The sequence below is a fragment of the Prunus avium genome, chromosome 4, assembly GCF_965620075.1.
Source record: "Prunus avium chromosome 4, drPruAviu1.hap1.1, whole genome shotgun sequence".
Lineage (NCBI taxonomy): Eukaryota > Viridiplantae > Streptophyta > Magnoliopsida > Rosales > Rosaceae > Prunus > Prunus avium.
Window position 1 is genome coordinate 29,987,502 of NC_142287.1, and position 25,807 is coordinate 30,013,308.

The 25,807-nt window shown below is 37.0% G+C and overlaps 4 protein-coding genes and 1 long non-coding RNA gene across 7 annotated transcripts; 1 reads left to right on the top strand and 4 right to left on the bottom strand.

The window, feature by feature from the left end:
• Window positions 1–213: 213 nt before the first annotated feature.
• Window positions 214–3,695, bottom strand: PAC1 (20S proteasome alpha subunit C1). The gene is made up of 2 exons (XM_021971893.2): window positions 3,536–3,695; window positions 214–1,165 (listed from the first exon to the last, which is right to left on the bottom strand). Exon 2 carries the CDS (start codon window positions 1,152–1,154, stop codon window positions 402–404), a length of 753 nt encoding a protein of 250 aa, XP_021827585.1. The 5' UTR covers window positions 1,155–1,165; window positions 3,536–3,695; the 3' UTR covers window positions 214–401.
• Window positions 3,696–5,434: 1,739 nt separating this feature from the next.
• Window positions 5,435–6,085, bottom strand: LOC148295201 (uncharacterized). Its single transcript, XM_088252422.1, has one exon. It carries the CDS (start codon window positions 6,083–6,085, stop codon window positions 5,435–5,437), a length of 651 nt encoding a protein of 216 aa, XP_088108548.1.
• Window positions 6,086–8,822: 2,737 nt separating this feature from the next.
• POLH (Y-family DNA polymerase H) lies at window positions 8,823–15,676 on the bottom strand. Of its 2 annotated transcripts, none has more exons than XM_021971878.2 (16): window positions 15,433–15,676; window positions 14,587–14,707; window positions 14,388–14,499; window positions 14,129–14,299; window positions 13,432–13,596; window positions 13,200–13,303; window positions 12,931–13,050; window positions 12,435–12,558; window positions 11,465–11,578; window positions 11,121–11,336; window positions 10,622–10,727; window positions 10,462–10,534; window positions 9,842–9,914; window positions 9,622–9,765; window positions 9,396–9,507; window positions 8,823–9,323 (listed from the first exon to the last, which is right to left on the bottom strand). In XM_021971878.2, the coding sequence occupies exons 1-16, from the start codon at window positions 15,506–15,508 to the stop codon at window positions 9,031–9,033; spliced, it is 2,124 nt and encodes a 707-aa protein (XP_021827570.2). In that variant the 5' UTR covers window positions 15,509–15,676; the 3' UTR covers window positions 8,823–9,030. The 2 variants fall into 2 exon arrangements, with proteins under 2 accessions (XP_021827570.2, XP_021827569.2); XM_021971877.2 differs by having other exon boundaries at window positions 9,622–9,752; window positions 10,404–10,534; window positions 15,433–15,664.
• An 845-nt stretch (window positions 15,677–16,521) lies between these two features.
• Window positions 16,522–18,749, bottom strand: LOC110768197 (UDP-glycosyltransferase 43). Its single transcript, XM_021971895.2, has one exon. The coding sequence runs from the start codon at window positions 18,597–18,599 to the stop codon at window positions 17,172–17,174; it is 1,428 nt and encodes a 475-aa protein (XP_021827587.2). The 5' UTR covers window positions 18,600–18,749; the 3' UTR covers window positions 16,522–17,171.
• Window positions 18,750–19,248: 499 nt separating this feature from the next.
• On the top strand, window positions 19,249–20,640 carry LOC148295202 (uncharacterized). Of its 2 annotated transcripts, XR_015835038.1 has the most exons (6): window positions 19,249–19,377; window positions 19,556–19,658; window positions 19,971–20,054; window positions 20,130–20,174; window positions 20,294–20,374; window positions 20,454–20,640. It is a non-coding gene; the product is annotated as an uncharacterized LOC148295202 (long non-coding RNA). The 2 variants fall into 2 exon arrangements; XR_015835039.1 differs by lacking the exon at window positions 19,556–19,658.
• Window positions 20,641–25,807: the final 5,167 nt, after the last annotated feature.

Genomic DNA, 25,807 nt, shown 5'->3' on the forward strand with positions numbered 1-25,807 from the left:
CCAATTCATGCCAACCTCATAGGAGAGACCATGAGCCCACCGACCACACCCGTGAGATGGTGACACGTGTTACATACCAGTGTGAGTGGGACCTAAATGTGACATGTGATTCTTTTCCTTTTTCAGATATTGCATCAACATGGCATAACAACATTAGGCTATCTAAGTCATCAATGGGGTAGGCAAATGGACTTCTAGTTCCTCTGGAACATATTCAAGAAACCCAAGTACAATGGATACTTTTACCAAATTTCATCAAGCTTTATGCCAAGAGGAGTTATAACAGACCCAAAATCCATCATGTGTTTTGAAAGAAAGTCATACAAATGAAACATACAATTCAAATGTTATATGCCAAATCATTTTCTCAATGTCATATCTAATTAGAAGAACACAGAGACTTAAGAGGCCTCAGCAGCTGGCTGTGTCACTCCACTCTTCACCAACAGTTTGCTCAGTGCATCTGGTGAGCACACCTGGTACTTCACTTTACCCGAAGGCAGGACGAAAACTTCAGCCAACTCAAGCTTATCGGAAGTCAGACTAGTGCTGTCCATTGTCTTGCTGAGCACCTTCAGTGCAAGCTGAACTGCCTCTTCTCTTGTTATTTCATCCTTGTAGTCCTGCTTCAGCATTGATTGTGCTGCCTGGTTGTTTGCCCCAATGGCTGCAGCCTTCCAACCACCATAGTTTCCACTTGGGTCACTCATGTAAAGTTGAAAACCGTAGTTTTTGTCCCAACCTGCAAATAGAAACGAAACACCAAATGGACGGAGCCCACCAAACTGTGTGTAACCTTGTTTGGTGTCACAGAGAGACTGGACTAGTTGTTCAACGGGCATTGGCTCTTGGTAAGCAAATGTATAGCGCTGTGCTTGGACCCTAGCTGTGTTGATAAGGATGTTGGCATCCGACATTATCCCGGCCACTGCACATGCGACATGGTCATCAATCTTGTACATCTTCTCAGTGGATGTAGAGGTCTGAAGGAGCTTGGAAGTCACCTTCTTTTCACCTACTAACACAACTCCATCTTTTGACAATATCCCAATTGCAGTCCCTGCATTTCCAATGGCCTCCATAGCATACTCAACCTGGTAGAGACGACCTTCAGGAGAGAAGATCGTCGTGCGGCTGTCATACCTTCGAGACATTTGATATCACGCTGAGAGAAGTACAATATTGAGATTGAAGAAAATATCAGCCCATAAGAAATGTATAACACAAAAGTATGTACAAGGATGAGAACGTCTGTGCTACTGGAATATCAGTAGTCTGTATTTGTGCAGTATCAGTAGCAATTATGAAAGTTTACATAAGCATGCACGATTTCAAATGGAATTTTACGAAATGTAAACTTGTCAGTAACGCATAAATTAAGCATGTATAGCCAGTCAGTAATGCATCTAGGATTGAGACAGTATGAACCTTAGTATTAGAACAAAGGAATGACACCTCTCCAAGTGTCTCTTCAAATTAACCCTAAATCTAGAAAATGTGGAAAACAAGAAATCAATATTTCTTGCAGCTTCAAGTTAATCAAGTTCTTATATAATAACATAATATCCATCACTTTATTTGGTGCATACTCAAATTAGGAATTGAAGGGGTAGATTTTGAAAAACTAATGTTAGATTTGGTTTGTGAGAATTACTGTTTCAAACTTATAATGCATTCACTTTTGGCATAATATTATTGGATTCAGAAAATAATTCTTAAAAGATTGACATTCACTACTACTTTTTGCAGCTGCATGCATAAAGCCGCTGCTTTACATGTGGTGCAGCAAATTTGACTGCAAAAACAGCTGAATCTGAAAGTTCTTAACAAAAGTAAAAAAAATTATATAACACTGAAATTTCAACATTAAGGTGGAAAGATACACCTTCACCCCTCTGTCTATTTCCATGGTGTGGAAATACTGAAATATCAGTTGATATTTTGGTATACCGACCAAAATTTAATCATGTACTTGCGTGCAGATACTAAAATCCTAACAATTAAATATAAAGAACACATCTAACATCACTTACTTCAAAATTACTCTCTGCTGCAAAGCGCAATCACTAATGGATTCAGTAAACTACAAATACTACAATTGTCACTACAGAGAATTGCACTAATCCAACTAACTCAAAACTGAATGATTTTTGTTTGTCAATTACTTGCTTTCCCATCATTATGACTCTAGTCTTCTAAAGAGACAGCTATGATATACAGGAAAGTTAATGCATACAAGTCACAAGATAAGTTTCATATATTTTAAGAAATTAACTAATAACATAACCAAATCCCCTATATCTTTATCAGCTAATAACTTAAACAATCTCCTAAATCTTTCTCAGCTTCTCTAAGATAAATCTACCTCCCAAGGTCATTCTATATTATTCTAATGCTCATGTGATTATGTCTTCTCCATTCAAAAAATCCTAAAATCAGTTTAGCCTTACTTGCTTTGTGGATTTAATATTCAAATTCAAAATACAATTTAAGGTAAACAAAAGTTTATTGCACAAAAATATGTTGAAACATAAATTTCCTAGAGTAAATCAATCTATTCAACCAAATAAATGAAACTAAAAATGTTCAGCTTTCCATCTAACCATTTTATAAATATCCATCATTCCATTAAGCGGATTGCTCAACTATAGGAACAATTTCACATATTTACCAGAGGCCAATAAGTGTTATAGCAATAGAAAACTCAAATTAATTTCCACATCCAACCAAGATGTTGTAACTTAACCATTCAAAGAAAATAAATTGACTTTCATTTAGCATCCAACAACGTCTCAGCACAGCAGACAAAGCCACTAGGTCAAGAACAAGCAGAGCTTAAGCATTGACCATTACAGAACACAAAATGGGAAGGAACGAATGGAATTAGACCCAGAACTAATAATCTAGATATTAGCCAGCAGTTTCGTTCTCATGAAATATTCTACTTCAAAGAGAAGGATTTATCTCAATATCCATGTTAAAACCCTATAGCTTAATTAGAATCAGGGGGCATCTTTTCCATTCATTTCTGCCTCTAATTTCCTACCCAAACCGAAGAAAATTACCGAGAACCAACAAAACTAAGACACAGTACTAACTAACAACTGACCTAAAAACTCAGAAAAAGAAAATATTACATAGGCAAACCCTTGGACTGCATTGGACTGAAATCCCATACACCATACCATGTTCAAAAATTAAATAAACAAAAAAGAATTCACCTTTTAGCTCTATTTGACTGCTAAGAACGCTAACACAACTAACCCAGAAAGAATTATGACGAATTCTTCCCAAATGGTGAATAATCTTACTCGACTGACAAAAACAAACGGTACCCATCATGGGTTTTCTCTCCAGAGCCCGAAATTAGACAAACAAAACCATTCTCTAATTTTCTAACATTCTGGCAAGTATCAAACAGATCACTGACGAACAAGGATTTCAGAATAAAATGAAAATAAATAAATATATAAATTCAGGAACAAAAATCAGATTATGCACATAGATATATGTGAAAGAGAGAAGAGAAGTGGACCTGATAGGTAGATCTCGTAGAATAGAGATTAGTCTGAGAAACACGAAAGCCGAAAGAGAGTTGAATGAAAGAGCAAGTGTGTGTGTGTCTATGTGTGTATTTCTTCTGTCTTGCGCAAAAAGCTTAGAGCACAGTAGGTAATCTGGGCCGTCGGATTCAAACATGACTTGGATCAGCCCAAAATCCCTTTTACCCGAACCTTTTGTTTTCGACCCGTTTAAGCTTTAGAAATATTTCCCTCAGTTTAATTGGATGTTGTTATAAAATAGATAGAGTATGAAAGTATCACTGAATATTGGGGTAGGATTGTATTTGCTCTTGTGGTATTACATTGATAGAATTTTCTTTCTCGGATAAAACTTTCTAGCTCCCAAATTTATTTCACTTTTCTCTTCGGATTGGTATATCTTCTTCTTCAGCTGAGGATCCCTTTTCTAGGGGAAGTTACAAGAGCAAAGCAGTTAATGCTTTGTGGAAGAATTGGAGGTGAAAACATTTCACCCACCAAAAATACTATTTCACCTACATCAATCTACTATTGCATGCACAAAAAGTCTTCCTTGCTACATCCAAACAAAAAGTCTCTCGTAATTTAATTATCTGAGCTAAGCTTCTGCCAAACCATAAAGTACCGAAATGGTCTAGGCCCCCAAATGTCCTATTGGATTCTCTGTAAAAATGATGTTGATTCAACATCAACCTTTGACAGAGATTGTTTGATTACCAACTTCCTTTGTGAACAAGTCTAGCAAGAGCTATCACTTGACAACATAATATGTTTAGTCAACAAGGGATGTCCTTTAGAATTGGTAATGACCCTACGCATCATGGTGGATCTAGGATGGCCTAACCGGTCATGCCAAAGCTTAAAAGCATTTGAGTCAATGAACTTCTGGTTCACGACATTATGTGTCTCAATTGTCCGTATGGTTGTATAGTACAACCCTGATGAGAGCGCACAAAGCTTTTCCAGTATACGTTTTTGGATATCATTGAAGGTAATACAAAGATATTCCACATTTCCCTCATTTTTTGTTTCAATGTGGTAGTCATTCAAACGTATATCTTTAAAACTCAACAAATTCCTTATGGAGTTAGATGAATATAAAGCATCTTGAATGGACAGTTTTGTTCCATTTGATAACATAACTCGGGATGTTCCTGAGCCTTCAATCAGATTTGCAAGACCTGATATGGTTGTTACCTTTGTTTTTGTAAGCATCAAGTTTGAGAAATACTTTCGATCTCGAAGGATTGTGTGAATAGTTGCACTATCTTCAAGACAAATATCTTTGCCATTGTTCTTGTTATGGGAACATCCATAATTTATATACATGCCTTCAAATAAATAAAATAAGTTGAATCAATAAAAAATTATTCAATGTAAAGGAAAAACACTGCCACTTTTATTGAATTGAAATGAAAATAAAAAACAGTACTTTAGATAATGAAAATGGTACATAAGGGGATTTAATCTAACTCGGACCCATAAAATTCATTTCCCCCTTCAATAATAAAGTCAGAAACATCCAAATGCGTCATGCCCAACTGACGCGATATTTCCAATGGGTCATTTGTGGCTAGTGGATCTTGTATATCCATCGGATCAACATGATCAATATAATTTATCTCCACTTTCTTATCCTTAAGTGAAAATTGATAAAGATCCACTAAATGCTTCGGTGTACGACAAGTACCTGCCCAATGTCCTTTTACGCCACATCTGTTACAAGCGCCCTCAACATTTCTAGGTGCATGGCTTGTCTAAGCTTTCCCCTTATTCTGGGATGCATTTTTTCCGCTCGTGGCTGAATTTATCCTTGGACCCAAGCCATATGAATAGACACCATGATCTTTTCTATTCCCTTGTCAGGGGCCACGCCTGCCTCCTCGCCTACGTCAGTAAGTACTGCCACAAGAGGAGGTGGCATTCACTTCATGAGACGCAACATACACTTCAGGGAATGGTGCTAAGCTTGTTGGGCCATATTGGTGATTTTTCAACAGAAGCTCATTGTTCTGCTCGACCAATAAAAGGCAGGATACTAGCTCTAAGTACTTTGTAAAACCACTATACCTATATTGCTGTTGCATGAGCACATTTGAGGCATAAAAAGTATTGAGAGTTTTTTCAAGCATATCCTCCTCAGAGATATTCTCCCCACATAACTTCATCAAGGAGGTGATTCTGTGCATCGTCAAGCTATACTCAGACATTGACTTGAAATCTTGGAATCTCAAGTGTGTCCACTCATATCTGGCTCTCGGGAGGATCACCGTCTTTTGGTGATTGTACCTTTCACATAAGGCTTTCCACAAAACCAGTGGGTTATCGACCACCACGTATTCGCTTTTCAGCGCTTCATGGATGTGACGGCGAAGAAAGATCATGGCCTTTGCATTTTCTTCTGGGGATGCATGACTTCCATCCACAATGGTTTTTCCAAGGCTATTGGCATGCAAGTGGATCTTGGCATTTAGGACCCATGATAGATAATTGTTCCCAGATATGTCCAAAGCAACAAATTCCAGCTTTGCTAAGTTTGCCATCTTCAAAAGAAAATGAGATGTATAAGAATATGCAATAATATGTTTGCACATTGTTAGAACTTCAGGTTCTCAACAAGATTTGATTTTTGAACTTTAGGCCAAAAATATTTTGCATATTTACTCGAAACATCAGATTGGAGATCTGGGACATTAAGTCATTTCTTAATAGGAACTTCAGATCCTTTAAGTGTTTGAGGAACTTCAGGTCCCCATTGTACTGATGATTTCTTTCATAAAAATAAAGTGCAGTAAAATAACAAAATTAAATGGCATATTAATAAAATATTATATATTGTGTTTACCACATCGCACACTGGTATTTACAAATGCTATTGCATTGTCTAAGTTGTGTATATCATTGTGGCATTTATATATCCAATATGGCTTATTATCACAAAACATCCCTGACGTTTGTGAAATTATCACATTGCATCCCTAATGTTTTTTTGTATCATTAATGGTCCCTAACGTTAATACATGTACTCTTAAATAGTCCCTCTGTCAAAAAAACCGTTAAATTCAAGGGTATAATCGTCAAATCAATCCAAAACTATATAATAAAAAATTTCTTCCCTTCTCTCTTCTTTTCTTTCTTCTTTCTTCTTTCTCTCCGCCTGGCCCTGCTCACTCTTCTTCTTTCTTTCTTTTTTCCTTCCCTTCTCTCTCTCTCTCTCTCTCTCTCTCTTTTTGTCTCCTCTAGCCACCCAAACCACCACCCCGACCACTCTAGCCACCCAAACCACCACCCCGACCACCAAAGCCACCACTCTATCTGCAACTCTCTCCCTGCCCCCTCCCACAGCCCACCAACCCATCCACTCTAGCCACCCAAACCACCACCTCGACCTCCATAACCACCCCCTCTATGTACTTTCTCTGCAACTCTCTCCCTGCCCCATTCCATAGCCCACCAACCCAGCACTCTAGCCACCCAAATCACCACCCCGAGAGAAGGAAAGAGGAAGAAAAAAGAGAAAAAAGAGAAAAAAAAAAAAGAGAATGAAGGAAAGAAGAAAAATGAGGAACAAAGAAGGAAAGAAGAAAAAAAAAGGGAGAGAAAAGAAGAAACAGCGAAGGAAAAGAAGAAGAAAAGAGGAGGAAAGAGAGGAGAAAAAAAAAGAGAAACAGAGAGAGAGAAGGGAAGAAAAAAAAAAAGAGAAAGAAGGAAAGAAGAAAAATGAGGAACAAAGAAGGAAAGAAGAAAAAAAAAAGGGAGAGAAAAGAAGAAACAGCGAAGGAAAAGAAGAAGAAAAGAGGAGGAAAGAGAGGAGAAAAAAAAAGAGAAACAGAGAGAGAGAAGGGAAGAATTTTTTTTTTTATAATTTTGGATTGATTTGACGATTATACCCCTAGATTTAACGGTTCTTTTGACAGAAGGACTATTTAAGAGTACATGTATTAACGTTAGAGACCATTAATGATACAAAAAAACATTAGGGATGCAATGTGATAATTTCGCAAACGTCAGGGACGTTTTATGATAATAAGCCTATCCAATATTTAATAAGTTATTAAAATAAATGAATATAAATGTTAGTAGGATAAAAGAAATCATATATTTTACTAAGGGTCGGTGGTTAGTAATAGTTATTACTAAAGGTCAACCTTCAGTGATGGTTATTACTAAGGGAATCCCACTTTAAAATTATTGATAACAAAATATATATTAGGGAGGTAGAACCGACACTTTCCCATTATATAAGTTATCACATTGTGGGCAATATAACTGCATCACTATTCAAGATATAATGGGTTTTAAAATCATACTACCATTTTTATTACAATAATATATGTTACAACGTGATGGGCAATGGAACTACACCACCATAAAATAATAGGATGGGGTATAAAACCGCGCCATTCCAAATTACAATACGAAAAAATAAATTAAACAAACATGAATGAAACAACATAAAAATTGAGAGAATAGAAAAAAGAAAGTTTGCATCTCGTCTTAGTAGTAAAGTGGGAGTAGACATATGATAGAGGGGAGACAGAGAAATAACCACATAGTGTTTATCTGGGAAAATTTAGAGGTAAAAAATAGAGACTATCATGCTGATAACGTGTTATACAATAGACAGAGTATGAAAGTACTACTGAATATTGGGGTGGGATTGTATTTGCTCTTGTGGTATTACACTGATAGAATTTTCTCTCTTGGATAAAACTTTCTAACTCTCAAATTTCTCTCACTTTTCTCTTTGGATTGGTGTATCTTCTTCTTCAGCTGAGGATCCCTTTTACAGGGAAAGTTACAAAAGCAAAGCAGTTAATGCTTTGCGGAAGAATTGGAGGTGAAAACATTTCACCCACCAAAAACTCTATTTCACTTACATCAATCTACTATTGCATGCACAAAAAGTTTTCCTTGCTACATCCACACACACGTTTCACAACAGATGTTGTATTTCTCCTGGTTATTTATTATTTATCAACCAAATCTTCACCATTTTTTTCTTCTATGAATTGTTTTGGATGAAAGAATGCATTGACGTTTGATTTTTTTCAAATAAATTCTCTCAGAATTGTTTTGGATTTGTGGCTCTTTTTTTTTCCCTCAATTTTTTCTACTTGTATGTTTATGGTTATGATTAAAATGGTCATTTTAGATTGGCATTTAGAGTTTGGGATTCAAAGTTTTTATTCAAATTGAATTATAACACAATGCAGTAAATCCGTAACTAAACATTTTATGAAGGTAACTTCGAAAAAGGCAAATTATCAAAACTTGAAATTGGTTTCGGAAAATCATCAACATTATAACTTATTGTAATAAAAAACTCAAATGCAAATACACAACCATTGCTCAGTTCCAACATACAGCTCATGCAGGCGTTTTGATTCTGCAACTGATGTGGCGCAAGGAATGATACAAAGTTACAACTGCACTATAATACACAAATATATACACACACAAGGCACTCCCAAGAGCTTATCATTGGCTATGTGTTCTTGGTTGGTAAGAAATAATGAGCAATGCTAGAACCCCGTTTCACCGTGTTATGCCGCTTGTGAGGCCTGATCCAGGCACGAAATTCTTGTTGAATTTCTGGTGGTAACTCGTCAATGACTGAGGGGTCAATTTCATCAATATTGTAACTCCATGCTCCTCCCCTTCTTTGTTCAATTTGAAATGAACCACACACATTAGAATCCCCAGCGTCTTCAGAAGGTCTTTCTTTTGGCAACTCGGATTGATTATGATCCAAACAATTATTACTTCTAGACTGAATACCTGCATCATAAGTCAAGTTTAGAAAGAGAGGCCGTGCAAAATGGAGAGAGAGAGGTGGGACACAAAAATTACCAGGAGATAGTGGTGGTGCTTTGACATCTTCAATATTTTCAACATGTTCTAGTTTTTGTGGAGCATAAGATGGATCTTGATTCTTAAAGAATCTCAATATTGAGCACGTTCCCTGTCATAATGTATCAACACAGAGTTAACCCAAATCTTCTACAAGCCCAACTGCCCAATTATGGGCACTTGATAGCTAAGTCGTTAAAGAGATGATGGAAATGCATATTTGAACCTTGTCTTTCACTGCTTTTCTTTTCTGCTCCTGTCTATTGAGACTAGGCATGGAAAGTTTAACACAAGGTTCTTCTGCAGAATAATTTTTCATCGGTTGGCTTTGATTCATTCCTGAGCAGTGTTCGCTTCCTACGTAGATATCCTTCATTTTAGAGGGGAAAGCAAAAGAAAAGCAGTAAGTGGGATAACCAACAGTAACATCATGTGCAAGATTCTACCTGAGGTTGATACCGGTACAGTTTCCTGGGTGAATTCATCACGTGCCTGATTTTTTGAAGAGCAACATGGATTCTGCACATGAAAGAGTGAAAGATGATTAGCATATCCCCTAGGCGAAGCATTTGATATGAAATGATGAGAATAAACAATTCAAAGATCATGCAATCAAACAAAAGTAGTAAGCATCACAGAGCATAATCTATTTGTCATACAGATATAGTCAAAATACCAAAAGTGTTATTTTCCAGTGACGTAATGCCATGGAAGAGTAGCTACGTTGAGCACAACTAAGAAAGTAGGCAAAAAAGAAAGTAAAAGAACTGTAGACTGAAAAATAAGACCACAAGAGAACAATCACAATACGGGAAGGCAGAGAAAATAGGAGGGCTGTTCTTAATCTCCACAAGAAAAGCGGATACAAATTTGAAAAGGAAAGTGCCTTAACCTTGCTGAATTGCTTCAACCTTTTTCTAGCAAACTTCAATCGTTACATTATAATAATCCATGAACTCAATTTCAGGCACCCCATAAACTTAAGACTCTAAAAAGTAATTTAAAAACCTGGTCATTCAACAAATCTATTTTGTCTTCCAGTTGATCAGAACTAGTCTCAGCATACTTGATCATGGTTTCTTCACCAGGGAACTCAATCTGTGGCTTCATTACATTCATCTCCGAGTAGCTTTCATTGCCTATACGAACAATTTGGTTTCATCAGAGTGAAAATGACTTGCAAATAACAAGAACTAAATACAAAAGGCAACTGGGAGATTGCATACCTGAAGGTGGCACAGGAGTACCTTCTTCAACAAGGTTATTCTGTGATTGCTTTGTCGAAGAGCAGGACAGATGGCCATGAAAGTATTTAGTGATTGAAGCTGTTCCCTGCCAGATTGCATATTTGCATTGTAAAATATGATACAAAAAGAAGAAAAAAATTGATGAATTGCATTAGTCCAAATACTAATTTGGTGATAGAATAGTCCCAAGTACTTTTTGATATGTTCATTTGCTGAAGCACCAACCAGACAATAATGAACGCAAATTTCATTGGGCATTTTGAGGAGAAAGAGAAGAAAAGTATCAAAATCTAACAAATCCTGCAAAGGTTCCTTAAGGTCAAGCTGAAAATGCCCTTTTAGAAGTGTTTAAGTGGCTGCGAATATAGTTATGTGGACCAAAACTAGGGCAGGGAGACCTAGAAATCAAAGTGGAAGTGCAAAACATAATGGATACACCGTCCACAGTATAATAGAAACCAAGTTTTGTAAAACTTACAGATGGTATGGGAACAATTTTACTAGCTGAAACAGAAAGAGACGTTATTCCCCAATGGTTGTTCTGACTTCCTTGAATTTTGGCTGTGTATGAACCCAAGTATTCTCGTAATGCAGCTTGAAAAAGACTAAGAGCATCTTCTTGTATCTTGGCAGTCCCATACCTTAGGGGACAAGACTTCGAAGGAAACTTCTTGTGTGAATCTGAATCACTGACCTGAAGGCTAACTCATGATCAGGACAAACCAAATGGAAACAAATCATACAAAGATTGAAAAGCATCTAAATTGGTCGGGAAAAATTAGAGGGATAAAAGAAAGGTTCAAATACAAAATAGATAGGTACTTTGTATGCGGTAGCATGCAACACTAGTGTGTGAGCAATCCTTTTGTTTTGGTCCAAGTCCAATTGCAGGCGTTCACTTAATTCCTCACAAAGTTCATGGAGCCAATGTTGAACCTGAAAAAAGAGCCAGAAACCAGATATGACGGCCATTGAAGAGAATATGTTCTAGAATCCACTTTCGTCCAAGGTGTAAGAAATGAGGGATTTTTCCACATGCCTTATTTCATTATGGTAAATATAATTACATGAATGACAACTGCAATGCCTTATGCTTGACTGGCTAGAAAGTTGTCATAGATTTTTGTTTTAAAAGAAAAGGAGTTGGGATCTTCCAGCACATGATCTTTCAAGAAGCATAGACTTGTAGATATTTGTATGGGAATCGTGAACATTGAGCTTACTTCAACACTCTATTTGGGGAGGAGTGAGAGCTGATGTCAGAAGCTCAAGGTCGACCATGTCAATACCTTTTGATATGGTGAACATTGAGCTTACTTCAACACTCTATTTGGGGAGGAGTGTGAGTGGATGTCAGAAGCTCAAGATTGACCATGTCAATACTTTTTTATACATCTCTATTTGAACAACTTAAATTCTCAAAAGAATAGCTATTGCGGAGACAGTAAACCTATAGGTGGCATTCCCCATTCCTAGCATGCATTTTCTATCCCTTATGTCATGTCAAAATGAGAGAACTATAAATCTGTGAGTACCTTGTAAACCTAGTTAATCCCAGTACAACAAAGAATCCATAGCTGACATAGATAGTGATATTCGTGCAACTTGAGGTGATATTTATATTGAACTGACAAATTTCAATAGCAAGGAGATTTAGCGCATTTATATTTCTCCTAAGTTGAGTAACATTAAAGACATTAAATCCCTTAATTGCTTAATTCATGAGTTCAAGATGATTCACCGACAAGCGCAAGCTGAAAAGAGTATTTGTCTATTCGAGAAAATTACTTACAGAAGCAATCGTCTTCAAAGCCTGAGGTCCAGGAAATGTCTTCCCAGAACCATGGCTCTTTGGAAGAAGGCGCCCCTCAACTTCATCCCCACTTATCCCTCTAGCAATGTTCCATAACCAGGTACTGTGATTCATGAACAATGTAGAAATCAGAAATGTGATCCTGACAAGCTGTTGAATCAGTTAAGCAAATGAGACATAAAATAGTAACTTTAAACGTTGAAGGTACTTCTTCAGATTAGATTCAGCCTTGAAAATGGAAATATCAATAAAAATTCCAATAATTTCAGCAAACTTAGAAAATACAGGGGAACCAATTATTTTTTATTAATTAGGAAGAAAGACATTTCTAAAAATCAATATGTTGAGCTGAATGTGCAGAACACTATATGTTTGAGGATGCATGCAAGATATACATATATATATACTTCTGATATCCCAGACCCAACCTATAAGTTTAAAAAACACAAAAATTTATTCAATGATAGGTGGTCACCCAGTATTGATTCCATAACGTTCTTGTAGCTTTTCCTCTGAAAACTGCAATAGATCACCAACAGTGTTAACACCCAGGTCACTTTGTAACGAATCCCCCAGTTTTCCTCCTAGCTGTTTCCTGAAAACAAAGGTTGCTTTATGACTCTTGACTGTTTACTGGTAAATATACAACCAAGAAACTTTTGAATTAAATCAAATTTTCTTCTTTTGTATGCATAGTACTTTTTCAAAAATATTTTATTCCACGTAGAACGATGCAAAACTTACATTTTCTTAATTGGCAAGGAATCTAGCAATCCTTTCACAGATGAGAATGGAACAACAGTTTGTTGCGCAGGTTTATTCATACCACTTGCAAGTTTGGCCAGTATCTGATAACAAAATCACATATAAGACAGAATCAAAAAATGACATTAAGGTAAGTGTCTTTGACACCATGATAGTCAGTGAAGGAAAAGACAAAAGAAAATTTGAAACTAAGGACCGCTTAGGTTTCTACCTTATTATGAGCAATACCAGCAGAACAGGTAAATTCTGTCTCCTTCAACACTTGCAACCTAAGTTCTGCAATAATGAATGCCCCACAAGCTAATAGTTTATCACGGCGATCAGCATCATTCCTGCAAAGCCATTTTCTCACACTTTCTTTGGCATCACTGCCGTCCTACAATCATAACCAATTTCAAATACCACTTATTGCCGATGCATGTTGAGCAAGCATAAAACTCGAGGATACAACTGGTCATTTCTCAATATTTCTTTGCATAAATTAGAATGATAAATTTTAATTCTTCATCTTATTTTCATAAATTTTCAGAGATTAGACAATTTCCCAAAATCTCTTGCATCTGTTCATAGTTCTGCCCTATTGTAAAATCCAAAAACTGAATACTTGTAAACGAAAACCCATCCCAAAGGAATAAGTTAAAAATGATACCTAAAAGTTTTCTGGTTTCCCTGGGTATGTAAATGTTAGATATTATGTTGATATGTTACGCTTCTTGATCCATTGCTACAAGAGAGAAAGGGAACTAAAATTCATGTCAAATATTATATTGTGTAAACTATTGATAGATGCTGTTTCTCCATTCCACAAATTGCACACAATAAAACAAAAAGACAACCTAAACCACACATTCATTACCTTATAAGATAAAATTGATAAGGCAAATTGACACTGAGCTATATTCACTAACCTCACTATTGAGCCCCAAAACATGGGACTTGAGAACTTCCTCATCAATTACTTCCAAGATTTGTGGAGGCGCTTCAGCTAACATTGTTTCTGCTGCATCGGTGAGGTCAAGATACACTTCGTCAATTGAAGCCCTCTCACATCGACCCTTCCTTGACAAAATAGAAACCACCTACATATTTAAGGAAGTTCACCGTAAGTCCAACTTGTAATAATGACAAGAAACTTAAAGACATTAATGTCTCTCAAACAATAGAGACCTCGGAGCCCGCATTGCGGTATGTGCTCAGGTCAGCTTTACCACGTGCTACTGGGACTTGGACCAACTGAATTTGTGGGCAGACTTCCTTTGACTCAGCCCCTCTCATCGATCTGAAAGCCATGACAATATTGTTGACTAAAAAAGCTTAGTTGTTCATAATAAGGCACTAGAAAATGTAACAATAACACCATATATACCGTTTAACACCATATTTTCGGGCCTCATAGCTGACAGCAATCAAGGCCCCACCTTTCCATGCGTTATACTGTACCACAGCTGTTGGTAAGCCCCTTAAATCTGGTTGTTTCCTTTGCTCCACTATAAAATAAAGCAAACTTGGCATAGATACAAGTCCACGATATAGCAATCATGGGGCAGTAAGAAGATAAAAATTCTTCCAACAGTGTTCATGATTACATGAAAAATCCATGGACAGTCTCATAATAACGTCGAAGTTATATAATTAAAGGAACCGATTATGAAAGATTGTCCTGGTTTTTCAAAATATGACCAGAGCAGTCTGTGGAAAGCATTTCCTATAAGCCAAAGAGTTCACAATAACAAGTTTATTCACTTAGAGTAGTTGTCGTCTCTTGGATTTCCATCAGGTCTATGTGAATCTACCAGGTAAATTCCTTACTTTTAGAAGAAAAAAATGACAAATTACTGGGTAATTTCTCCTTTTTATTTTAAAAAATTAGTCCCGTACGGATTAAATCCCGATGGATCATTGTCTACTAGTTTTCAGCAGCTTCTACAATTTAAAGAGTCTATAAAAACATTTCTGCTCAGAATGGTGAAGGATTATTCAAAATACCATATAAGCCATGGTTCTCAATGTTCTCCAGCAAAAGCTATGGTTTTTAATCGGAACATCACAATTCAATATTGGTTCAACCAAAATACTCAAAAGGGTATCTCCCCAATTGTGCATTTTAGACTACCGATTGATTTACTCATTTCCAAACCCTAACAGAACCACTCACAATTACAATTAAAGACACACTGAGAGAGAACATAGAGAAAGAAAAAAAGAAAGAGACCTTGAACGTAGAAGCAGTCCATGTCTACATGAGCAATGACTCTGGAATCAGATGTTTCAGGTCTTGCCACCGGCATTTTCTTCTCCTTTCTTTTCCCTCCAAATCCAAGTTTCTCTTTTCTCAGAAATAATGACCGACCGAGAAATATTTCATATTTTGCTGTTTGGGTCTAAAGCGTTTGCTCTCTCCCATTGCTGGGCCTGAGTTTGAGAGGTATCGTTTGGGCTTGACAGGTGGGGCCATGTAAATGTTTTATATTCAATGCAAAAATTGGAAGCAAGTTCAATTGCAGTACCAATTTTTAGAGTGGGAAAATTAACACGAAAAATGACTTTCAAAGGAACAAATGATATGTGAAATGAATCATCATTCACATCCTTGGGACATTTTGTTGAGAGGACTTGAATCGCTGTGATCTGTGACATATTAAATTACCGCATCTCAAGTCCTTGAATTAGAGAAATTATTATATGATACTGTAATACGTAGTTATCACGTTTAGAATATAGTATAAATAAATATTATTAAAACACAGGCACTAATTCCAGAGAGGAACAATTGATATAATTTAAAGGCTTTTTATCACAAATGGTCCTTCACGTTTACGAAATTATCACGAATGGTCCTTGAGGTTTTTTTGTGACACTAATAGTCCTTAACGTTTGGGCTTTTTATCACAAATGGTCCCTGCCGTTACAAATTCTGTTAAGTGTGACGTGGAAAATAAGTGGAGCCCACATGTCCAATCACATTGTGACATGTGGATAAAAATATTTTTTTTATTTTTTTAATGAAAATTCTTTTTTTTTTTTTTTCTGCAACTTTTCATCCCCTTCCTTACTCCGTCTCTCTCCACCTCTGCCCTCGCTCTCCACCCTCTGCTATGATGAAACAACAAGAGGGTCACAAACCAAAAACAGTAGGGTTCTATAATTGGATGAGAAATGCATTATTGTTGTGCTTTTTGAATCAATTGGTCTGAAATTGGATGAGAAATGCATTAAGAGTGGCCCTTCAAATTCATAAACCCTAACCCTAATGCTATGATGTGGGCCGTCTGTACCGCCATGGAAACCATGCCAAAAAAAAAGAACACAATAAACAGAGGTGCAGAGTATATTAATGTGTATGAATCATAGTCCAACCACTAAACATAAAGCCACATATTCTGCCAAAATACCAAATCCTCACGACTAAAATCTTAAAAATAAAAATAAAAATAAAAATTACTACATCAAAAGCCATCAATTCATGTTTCCATGGAATGAAAGAACCAGATGACCCACAAAACCGACAATCCTCATACTGAAAATGAGTCAACATTTCATAGAAAAAAATCCCGACTTAATTAAACGAAAGAACCCAGAAACAGCAGCGTCAGAGACACTAAGGGTCAAATGACAGATCTAAGACCTGTTAGGGTGGAGAGCGAGGGCAGAGGGGGAGAGAGACGGAGCAAGGAAGGGGATGAAAAGTTGCAGAAAAAAAAAAAAAAGGAATTTTCATTAAAAAATTATTTAATTATTTTTTTATCTACATGTCACAATGTGATTGGACATGTGGGCTCCATTTATCTTCCACGTCACACTTAACAGAATTTATAATGGCGGGGACCATTTGTGATAAAAAGCCCAAACGTTAAGGACTATTAGTGTCACAAAAAAACCTCAAGGACCATTCGTGATAATTTCGTAAACGTGAAGGACCATTTGTGATAAAAAGCCTAATTTAAATTTGCCTCATATCTTAGGCACTAATTCCTCAGTTAAAGCTCGTAATGCTTGGTATGAAGATCCATTCTCCAACAAAACCATCCTACTCTTCTCTCTCATCTCCTTCACCCTAGCCCTCACCACATCACCACCGTTCATCAAGTGCTTTATGCTCCTCTCCACCTCCTCCGCCAGCACCAAATCACTACCCTCCCTATAATCCAACCTAATCTCAATTGCCAATCCCAATTCCTTCACCATCTCAAAGGCGTTCATTTGTTGCTCCGCTTTAATCGGCCACGTGGCAATCGGTACACCGTACCATAAGCTCTCCAAAATCGAGTTCCAACCGCAATGCGATACGAACCCTCCGATTGCTGGGTGGGCCAAAATCTTCGCTTGTGGGACCAGCCCAAAAACCAAGCCCAACTTACAAGTCCGTTCCAAGAACCCGTTTGGTAATACGTCGTCCACGCTCGCTAGGTCGCTCGGGAGGTCCAGTTGGGACTTGGGCGGGTCACGCAATGCCCATATGAATCGAAACCTGGCCCGTTCAAGCCCGAACGCTATTTCCCTCACTTGGGGCCCACTAAGACTCCCCATGCTTCCAAAGCACAACAACACGACGGATGATGTGGGCTGGTCATCGAGCCATCTCATGACATTTTCATACCGAGTTGGGTCATGCCATTGGGCTGGCCCGTTAAGATCAAGAACTGGCCCAATCGGGTAAACCCGCGGCAGCGAACTCATAGCCAATGATCTAAGAGCATGTGGCTCCAATTCCTCAAACGTATTCACAACAATACCTTTTGTTTCGGTGTACCTTCGCGCATGGGATAAACACCAAGAGTACGCATCCCCCTTCTTATTCCGCACCGCTGTAGGCAAAACGAGTGGGGGCACCGAGTTAGCGAAACCCGGTATGCTCAACTCGGTATCAGAGTCACCAAACTCAGTGGGGATTTGGGCATCCAAGGTAGGAAGGTGAAGCATGAAGCTGAGAAATGTTGCTGGGGAAGCGGAAAAAAGGTAACAAGGAATGTCAAGCTCGTTAGCAACATCAATCATAGATGTACAAAACATGCCCACGAAAAGCCCAGCAACTCGGCCCGAGTTAAACTCGTCTGACTCGGGCGACGTGAGGTTGGTGAGGGCATTCTTCACGTGGGTTTTGTGGTTTTGTATGAGCAGGGATATGTAACCCATCGAGGACTCGTACTGATCAGGGGAGGGCGGGTCCACCGCAGGCAGGTGGAGGAAGCGGATGTTCGTGCACGTGGCAGCGCGAGATTGGATGTAGGTGTTGACAATGGGCCGTTGGGACATGTTGATGATGAGGATGGTGGCGTGGAACCGACGGTCATGATTGCCTAGGAGCTGAGCGAACTCGACGAGTGGGACTAGGTTTCCGATGCCAGGGGTTGAGATGAAAACCACATGAAATTTAGTCATCGTCGTGAAATTTTTGTTGGTGTAGGGTTGTGTTTGGTTTCTTGGTTGGTTGGTGATAAAGTTATCTTCCTGTTTGTGAATTTTGTAGTCAAATTGGAAAAATAATAATATTTGGTGGGTGGGCACAAATACTTTGGAATTGTAACATGCAATGCATATTATATGATATTTATATTCAGGGTAGGTATGTCCAAATTCATTGCTCCACGACAACATCAACATCAACGGTGGGAACTACGCATGCTCCATTATAATATGATTAAGGATAAGATCAAAGCTAGCCGGTGGTTCTATGAATATTATGGGTCGCTCTCGCTAGTAGGGGTGGGCATCAATCCGGCCGATCCGGCCAAACCGGCCGAATCAATCCGTATTTTCCAGTTTGGTTTGGTTTTGACTTTAAAAAAGTCAACAGTTTTAAAATCCGAACCGAACCGGAATGGTTTGGTTCAGCTGCAGTTTTAATATTTGAAAAACTGTGTTAATCCGAACCGAACCGTTTAAAAATTAATTAATTAATTATATATATTCATATATATTACTTTACATGTGTCAATAGTTGAGTGGTTAATTAGATGTGTAGTCTACACCCAGCCACACTGAATTGGACTCCAAACCACTTATTTTCGGACTCAAACCTCATCTCAGAGGCTCCTCTTCTTTGAACACGCAGCCTCACTCAACCCACTTCAACCCTAGAGAAGCCACCATTGCTCTGAACCACCACAACCATCGTCATCGTCGCACAGCTGATTGATGTTCAAGAACCCGAAGAAGTGTATGTTCTAATATTTTATTTCTGCTTATCTACACATTTTTCTTTTGATAATGTTCTGATTTCAAATTCTTGGAATGAACTTTTAGTAGTGGGCTTGCACATTAACCCCTTTTGTGTATGAACTGGTTGATTCTGGAAAATGGGTTCTCATTTCTGGCAAATCGGGTTGTGTTTCTAGGTCTGTTTCTCTGCTTTCAGCTTCATTCATTCTGTAAATTCACTGGGCTTCGGAGGAGGAAGTATTGAAGGCACTGTCCACGTTAATGGCAAAGATGCCATTGGTAAAATTGATGATGATTTTATTTGTGAATATATATATGATTATATTATATTGAGAAGTTCAAATTTGAAAGTTAGCATAAAAGAAATCAAGAATGAAAAGAGCTGTAGTCTGTGGGTTATGTGCTTTATTGTTGGAATCATCATTTTAGAAGACATTCGTACAATGATGTTTGGAATCTGACCTCTTTTTATATGAGTTGTGGTGGGTTTCTTTTTGTATGAGTTGTGATCTTAATTTTTTTTAATATCATATTTGTCCCACTGAATAATTCTTTCTATTTGGTGTCGTGGGTTTCTTTGCCAAATATCAGATTTCTCTCTGCTTGCCAAATATCTGATTCTCCAGCTTCAACCTTAATTGATTCAAACGTGCTCTTCTCAGTGCCAACAATGGGGTGAGTTCTTCTAATTTTTCTAATGTTCATGATTAGGTGCAATTTATTTAATATGCAATTTGTCTGATTATATAGATGGAGGTAAACCAGGGGGTGGAAGAAGGTTTTGCTTCTAATCAGGTGGAGTTTTATGAAACCATTGAGTCAAGTATATCTGTATTTTTTTTATTAATTGCTTCTAATGTGTGAGTTTTATTGCTCTGTAGCTAAATATATGATTATGTATATTTCTTATATAGAAATGCAGAGATCAAATGCTAATGCGCCTGTGCACATTTTCACTGATTGATTCTCTATTGATGCACAACCTTGCAGTTATGGTAATTTTCTTATTCATTTCTTATTTTGATCATCTTGTATCCTAAAATTTGTATTGATTGAAACTACTTTTATGTGCAGTATGGGGACATGCTGGAAACTGGGCAGCCTTTAGTTAAATGGAAATTATGAACTTGTATTTTGGGCAGCCTTTCATTTCTTACTTAGTTATAATCTTGTATTCATTTCTTATGAACGTTAGAATGTTTGTTTTGATGGAAATTGTGAACTTATATGCATGCTGGAAATTGGACAGCTTTTGATTAAATGGAATGTTGTTGTGTTAGCCTTTGATGGAATGAAATGATATAACGGCAAAATGTTAGCATTATAATGTAAGAGCAGGTTGAAAAATGCATGGTTTTGTGTTAGGCACAAACCGGCCGAACCAATCCGAACCAAACCGTTTATGAGTGGTTTGGATTGGTTCGGTTTTCATTATTGTTTTAGGCTAATCCGAACCAAACCAGACTGTTATTCTCTTATTGGTTCAGCTGTGGTTTGATGATAAAACCGAACCAATCCGGACCGTGCCCACCCCTACTCGCTAGGTCATAGATAATTATTAACATTTACCAACAAAAAAAAAACCACCGTTTGACTTTGATTTGTCCATTAGAAACTTAACCCTTGTTTAAAAAAGGGTAATGATTTCCCCACTTTTGTTTTATCCGCTTACACTCTTTTTTTAGTTACAAAATGGAGTGTAAGTGAATAAAATTGGAGTGGGGAAATCACCACTCTTAAAAAATTTCAAAAAACTGAATTGTTACAAACTTGAAAGGATAGTATGTGCGATGTGATGATGTGAGTAGAGCGGAACAATAAAACCCAAAACTTATGTAGAAAAAAATGATACACACATAAACAATATGAATAGAGTAATTTTAAGTCTTTCTTTACATAGATTTACTTATTACCATACATAGATTAATGCAGAAAATCAAATGAAGAAATGCAAATCCATTTTGGATTTCAAATGGGTATTAAATTTCTGCAATATCCTCACAAGGGTAGGATTGGAAGAAGGAAAATAAATAAAACAAAAAAGAATAAAAGAAAAATTGATGTGCATACAGTAGTCAAAAGAGCAAAACCAATTTTAAATCTTACATGAGGGATTAATAATATATTATCATACAATAATGTCTCAACAGATAAGGGTTGATGTCTATTGTCACTCTGCACTTTAGAGTGAGAAACCATGAAAAAGTGACTTTAAAATAGGGAGCTTCACTAATATACCCAAAATGGGTGCTGAAATTATAAAAAAACCCCATATGGAAAACACTTTATAAACACACCCAAAACCCATTTATTAAATAACAAATTAGTGTTGAAGTTCCAATAAATTACAAGCACTGCCACTAACAAGCCCAACATAAAAAAAACTCAAAAAGCACCCAAAACAACCCCAGCCCAAACTTATAAAAAAGCCCAAAGATTTTACCATCTCCAAAACCATAATTTCGTTCAAAAAAAAAAACAAAAACAAAAACGTAACTTCCAGCCTGCGACTTCAATTAACCATCTCTGCCAAACGTCCCTTCAGTCACCGTCTTCATCAAAGTGTCTTCTTCATCTCTCGAAACCGAAACTCCATAACCACCACCAAGCTTGATCTACTTTAAAAAACAAACACCACACACTGTCCTCCACCTACACACTGTCCTCCACCTACAAAACCAAGACAAAATTTCAGAGAACAATTTCAACAAGAAAACGCTTCAAAGGTAAGACATTTACAAACCAAACCTACACTGTAATTTTGATTAATTGCTATAGAGTTTCAGTCTAGAGTAATAACAGTATTTTAAATTCGAATCAAGGACAAAATCTTGAAACTATATTGGATTTCACTATTGCACTAACTGTTTACTATCATTATTTTAGTCGCTAGTTTACTGAAATTTCTGATTAATGGTTGTAAAGTTCCAATATAGGGTAATAACATTGCTTGTTCCCTCTGAAATCCTATTTTTGATGCATGTCTACCACTGTAAAGTTCTAGTATAGGGTATTAATACTGCTTGTTTCCTTTGAAATCCTATTTGTAATGCATGTCTACCACTGTATAGTTCCAGTATGTGGTAATAACATTGGTAGACGTGCATTAGAAATAGGATTTCATAGCAAACAAGCTGTGTTATTACCCTATACTGGAACTTTACAGTGGTAGACGTGCATTACAAATACGATTTTATAGCAAACAAGCAGTGTTATTACCCTAGACTGGAACTTTACAGTGGTAGACGTGCCTTAGAAATAGGATTTCATAGCAAACAAGCAGTGTTATTACCCTAGACTGGAACTTAACAGTGGTAGACGTGCATTACAAATACGATTTCATAGCAAACAAGCAGTGTTATTACTCTATACTGGAACTTTACAGTGGTAGAAATGCATTAGAAATAGGATTTCATAGCAAACAAGCAGTGTTATTACCCCATACTGGAACTTTACAGTGGTAGACATGCATTAGAAATAGGATTTCATAGCAAACAAGCAGTGTTATTACTCTATACTGGAACTTTACAGTGGTAGAAATGCATTAGAAATAGGATTTCATAGCAAACAAGCAGTGTTATTACCCCATACTGGAACTTTACAGTGGTAGACATGCATTAGAAATAGGATTTCATAGCAAACAAGCAGTGTTATTACCCTATACTGGAACTTTATAGCGGTAGACGTGCGATTTCATAGCAAATAAGCAGTGTTATTACCCTAGACTAGAACTTAATAGTGGTAGACGTGCATTAGAAATAGGATTTCATAGCAATCAAGCAGTGTTATTACCCTATACTAGAACTTTACAGTGGTAGACATGCATAAGAAATAGGATTTCATAGCAAACAAGCAGTGTTATTACCCTATACTGGAACTTTACAGTGGTAAACATGCATTAGAAATAGGATTTCATAGCAAACAAGCAGTGTTATTACCCTATACTGGAACTTTACAGTGATAAACAGAAAAAACACGAATATACTCAAATTCAACTGAAAAAGCAGACCTCAATTAATATGAAAACCAAATCGAATATCACAAATTTCTAACCACATCTCAAACAGCAAATCCACAACCAAACAGAATCTGAAATCAATCCAAATTATAAACAAAAAGAAATTAAAATCACAATTCAAAACTCAAATGAATATCTAAGTACAAATTAGAACGAAATCAGAAAATCCAATAAATTACCTCCAATTCAGCAATAACAAAAATAATTATACACTCCATGAACGTAATAGACTTGGCCTAATGACCTCAATCATTTAAAAATAAATCTTCCCCCAATTCTGCTAAGCGTCAAAACCTTAATTAATCCTTTTAATTATGCACATCCTTCTTGGCCATTGAGGATTTAGTTTAAAAATGTTAAAATCTTAATCAATTCCCAAAAGCCAAACGCAAGAAGACAATTGTATTATACATACAATATGATACTCTTGCTAAAGTAAATCTTTGAACCCATCTGCTGCTAAGGCTGCAATGCTGTTCATTATACCTACTGGAGAATTTTCATGGTTATCACTATAATAATTGATCTTATAGCGTACGGATCCACCAGACCAGACTACTATTTTGTTGAACTTCAGTCAGCCTCAGCCAGAGAACATAAAGCTGAGTTTAATTTTCAAGCATTTAGATAGCAAGGATTATGCCTATCATAGCATCACTCACATAAGCAGAACGTGACAGCAACGTCTGTATTAGAAGGGTACTAGACATCATGACTGCTAATATGGTACTATCTCTAGTATGATTTTAGAAACACACAAACACTCAAACAGTTCATCAAGAATGTGTTGCGATTCTACAAGCATTTGTGCCTGGATACTAATAAAGAAACTTCAATCTCCTTTTTTATTTCCTCAAAGGAAATAAGTCTACAATAAACACTAGAAAATACTGAAATGAGAAATCATCATAAGAATAAACTGTGAAAATACGTACATTAGATGCGTTGATCTCATGGATCAGGACCCGAGTTCACCTCCTTAGTTGTAAAACGACGTTGTCGAGGTCGGCGTATCCAGCTCTTCAAAAAAGAGCTTCTTCAATGGCGACCGTAGAGAGGAAGACGAAGCGGCAGCACCTCTGGCTCTGGAAGTATCGTCGTAGTCGGCATCGGCGAATAGGAGATCCTGGTTGAAAATCGGGAACATTGGACGGATCTAGCCATTTTGGAATATATCGTCGGTGGAAATTGGCAATCCGTCGGGATTGGTGCAGGTGAACGAGAAATCGTCTTCATCTTCGTTCTTCTCGCAATCACCACCGGCATCGGCGTTCTGAAAGCCTTCGTCCGGCGATTGACACCTCAAATCTACAGAGTAGCCACAGAACTCTGCGAGCTTAACCATTAGCTCTGTTCATATCGAAAAAATGGAAATTAGCACCAAATTGAACGAAGAAAATGAAATCGAGTCAAAATTCAAGTAAATTAAGAAAAAATGAAAAGGAAAATAATGAATTGAAGCAGATGGAACAAACCTGTAAAAGAAATGGAGGCATCAGCGGCGAGAACACGTACGTAACGGAGATTGTCGTCAGTCTTGTGTTGGTCCATGGCTCTGAGACTGTTTGGTTTACGTTGAAGGCAGAGAGAGGGAAGAAGGGAGAGAACAGAGGAGAGATGTGGGTTTGAAGGAGGAGAGGGGCTTGAGGCTTCAGACCTCAGGGAGTGGTTTTGTTGAATTTTAATGTTCTCTGCATTCTATAGATTCTAAACGAGATCCAAAACTAATTTAATGCTAAAAAGGGTAATAAAGGTATTTGATCTTATTAATTAAATTAAAAAATATACAATTGTTGATTTTTGGGTTTATTTTGGGTGTGTTTATATATAATGAATGGTATAGGGTATATTTATAGTTTTATGTCTAGGAATGGGTATTTCACTAAATTTTTATTTAAAATAAGCAATGATGCGACAATGTGGCAAGTCTAGCATCAAATATTTGGGAGGAGATTTGGTTATCATTTCTAAACAAGCTTCTAATTATGAGTGCTGTTGAGAAAACTTTAGTACATTTACCAATTAGCTAACACAACCCAAATCATATTCAATTTAGCTTTATTCCATTCAATTTCTAATATGAAATATGAGAGAAATTTATCTATATCGGAAAATGTCATGTATTGTTATATGCTATATTTTTCATATATTATATTGTCATAATGACATTCTCGTTGCATGAAAGTTCTTCTCATATCCTATTTTATGAAGTTGGTAAATCTTATGTCTTTGGAGCTAGCTAGCTACTCAGCCAGACACTCATTTAAGGCCTAAAGGGTAAAATGTTGCACCTGGCCCTGCCATTGTCAGGGAAGAAGAGCTAGCTGTATGAAGAGAGAGGGCTTCATGGCTTCATCTTTTGAACCATGGTAAATGTTGCATTGGATTTCTTTGTTGAGAGGACTTGAAT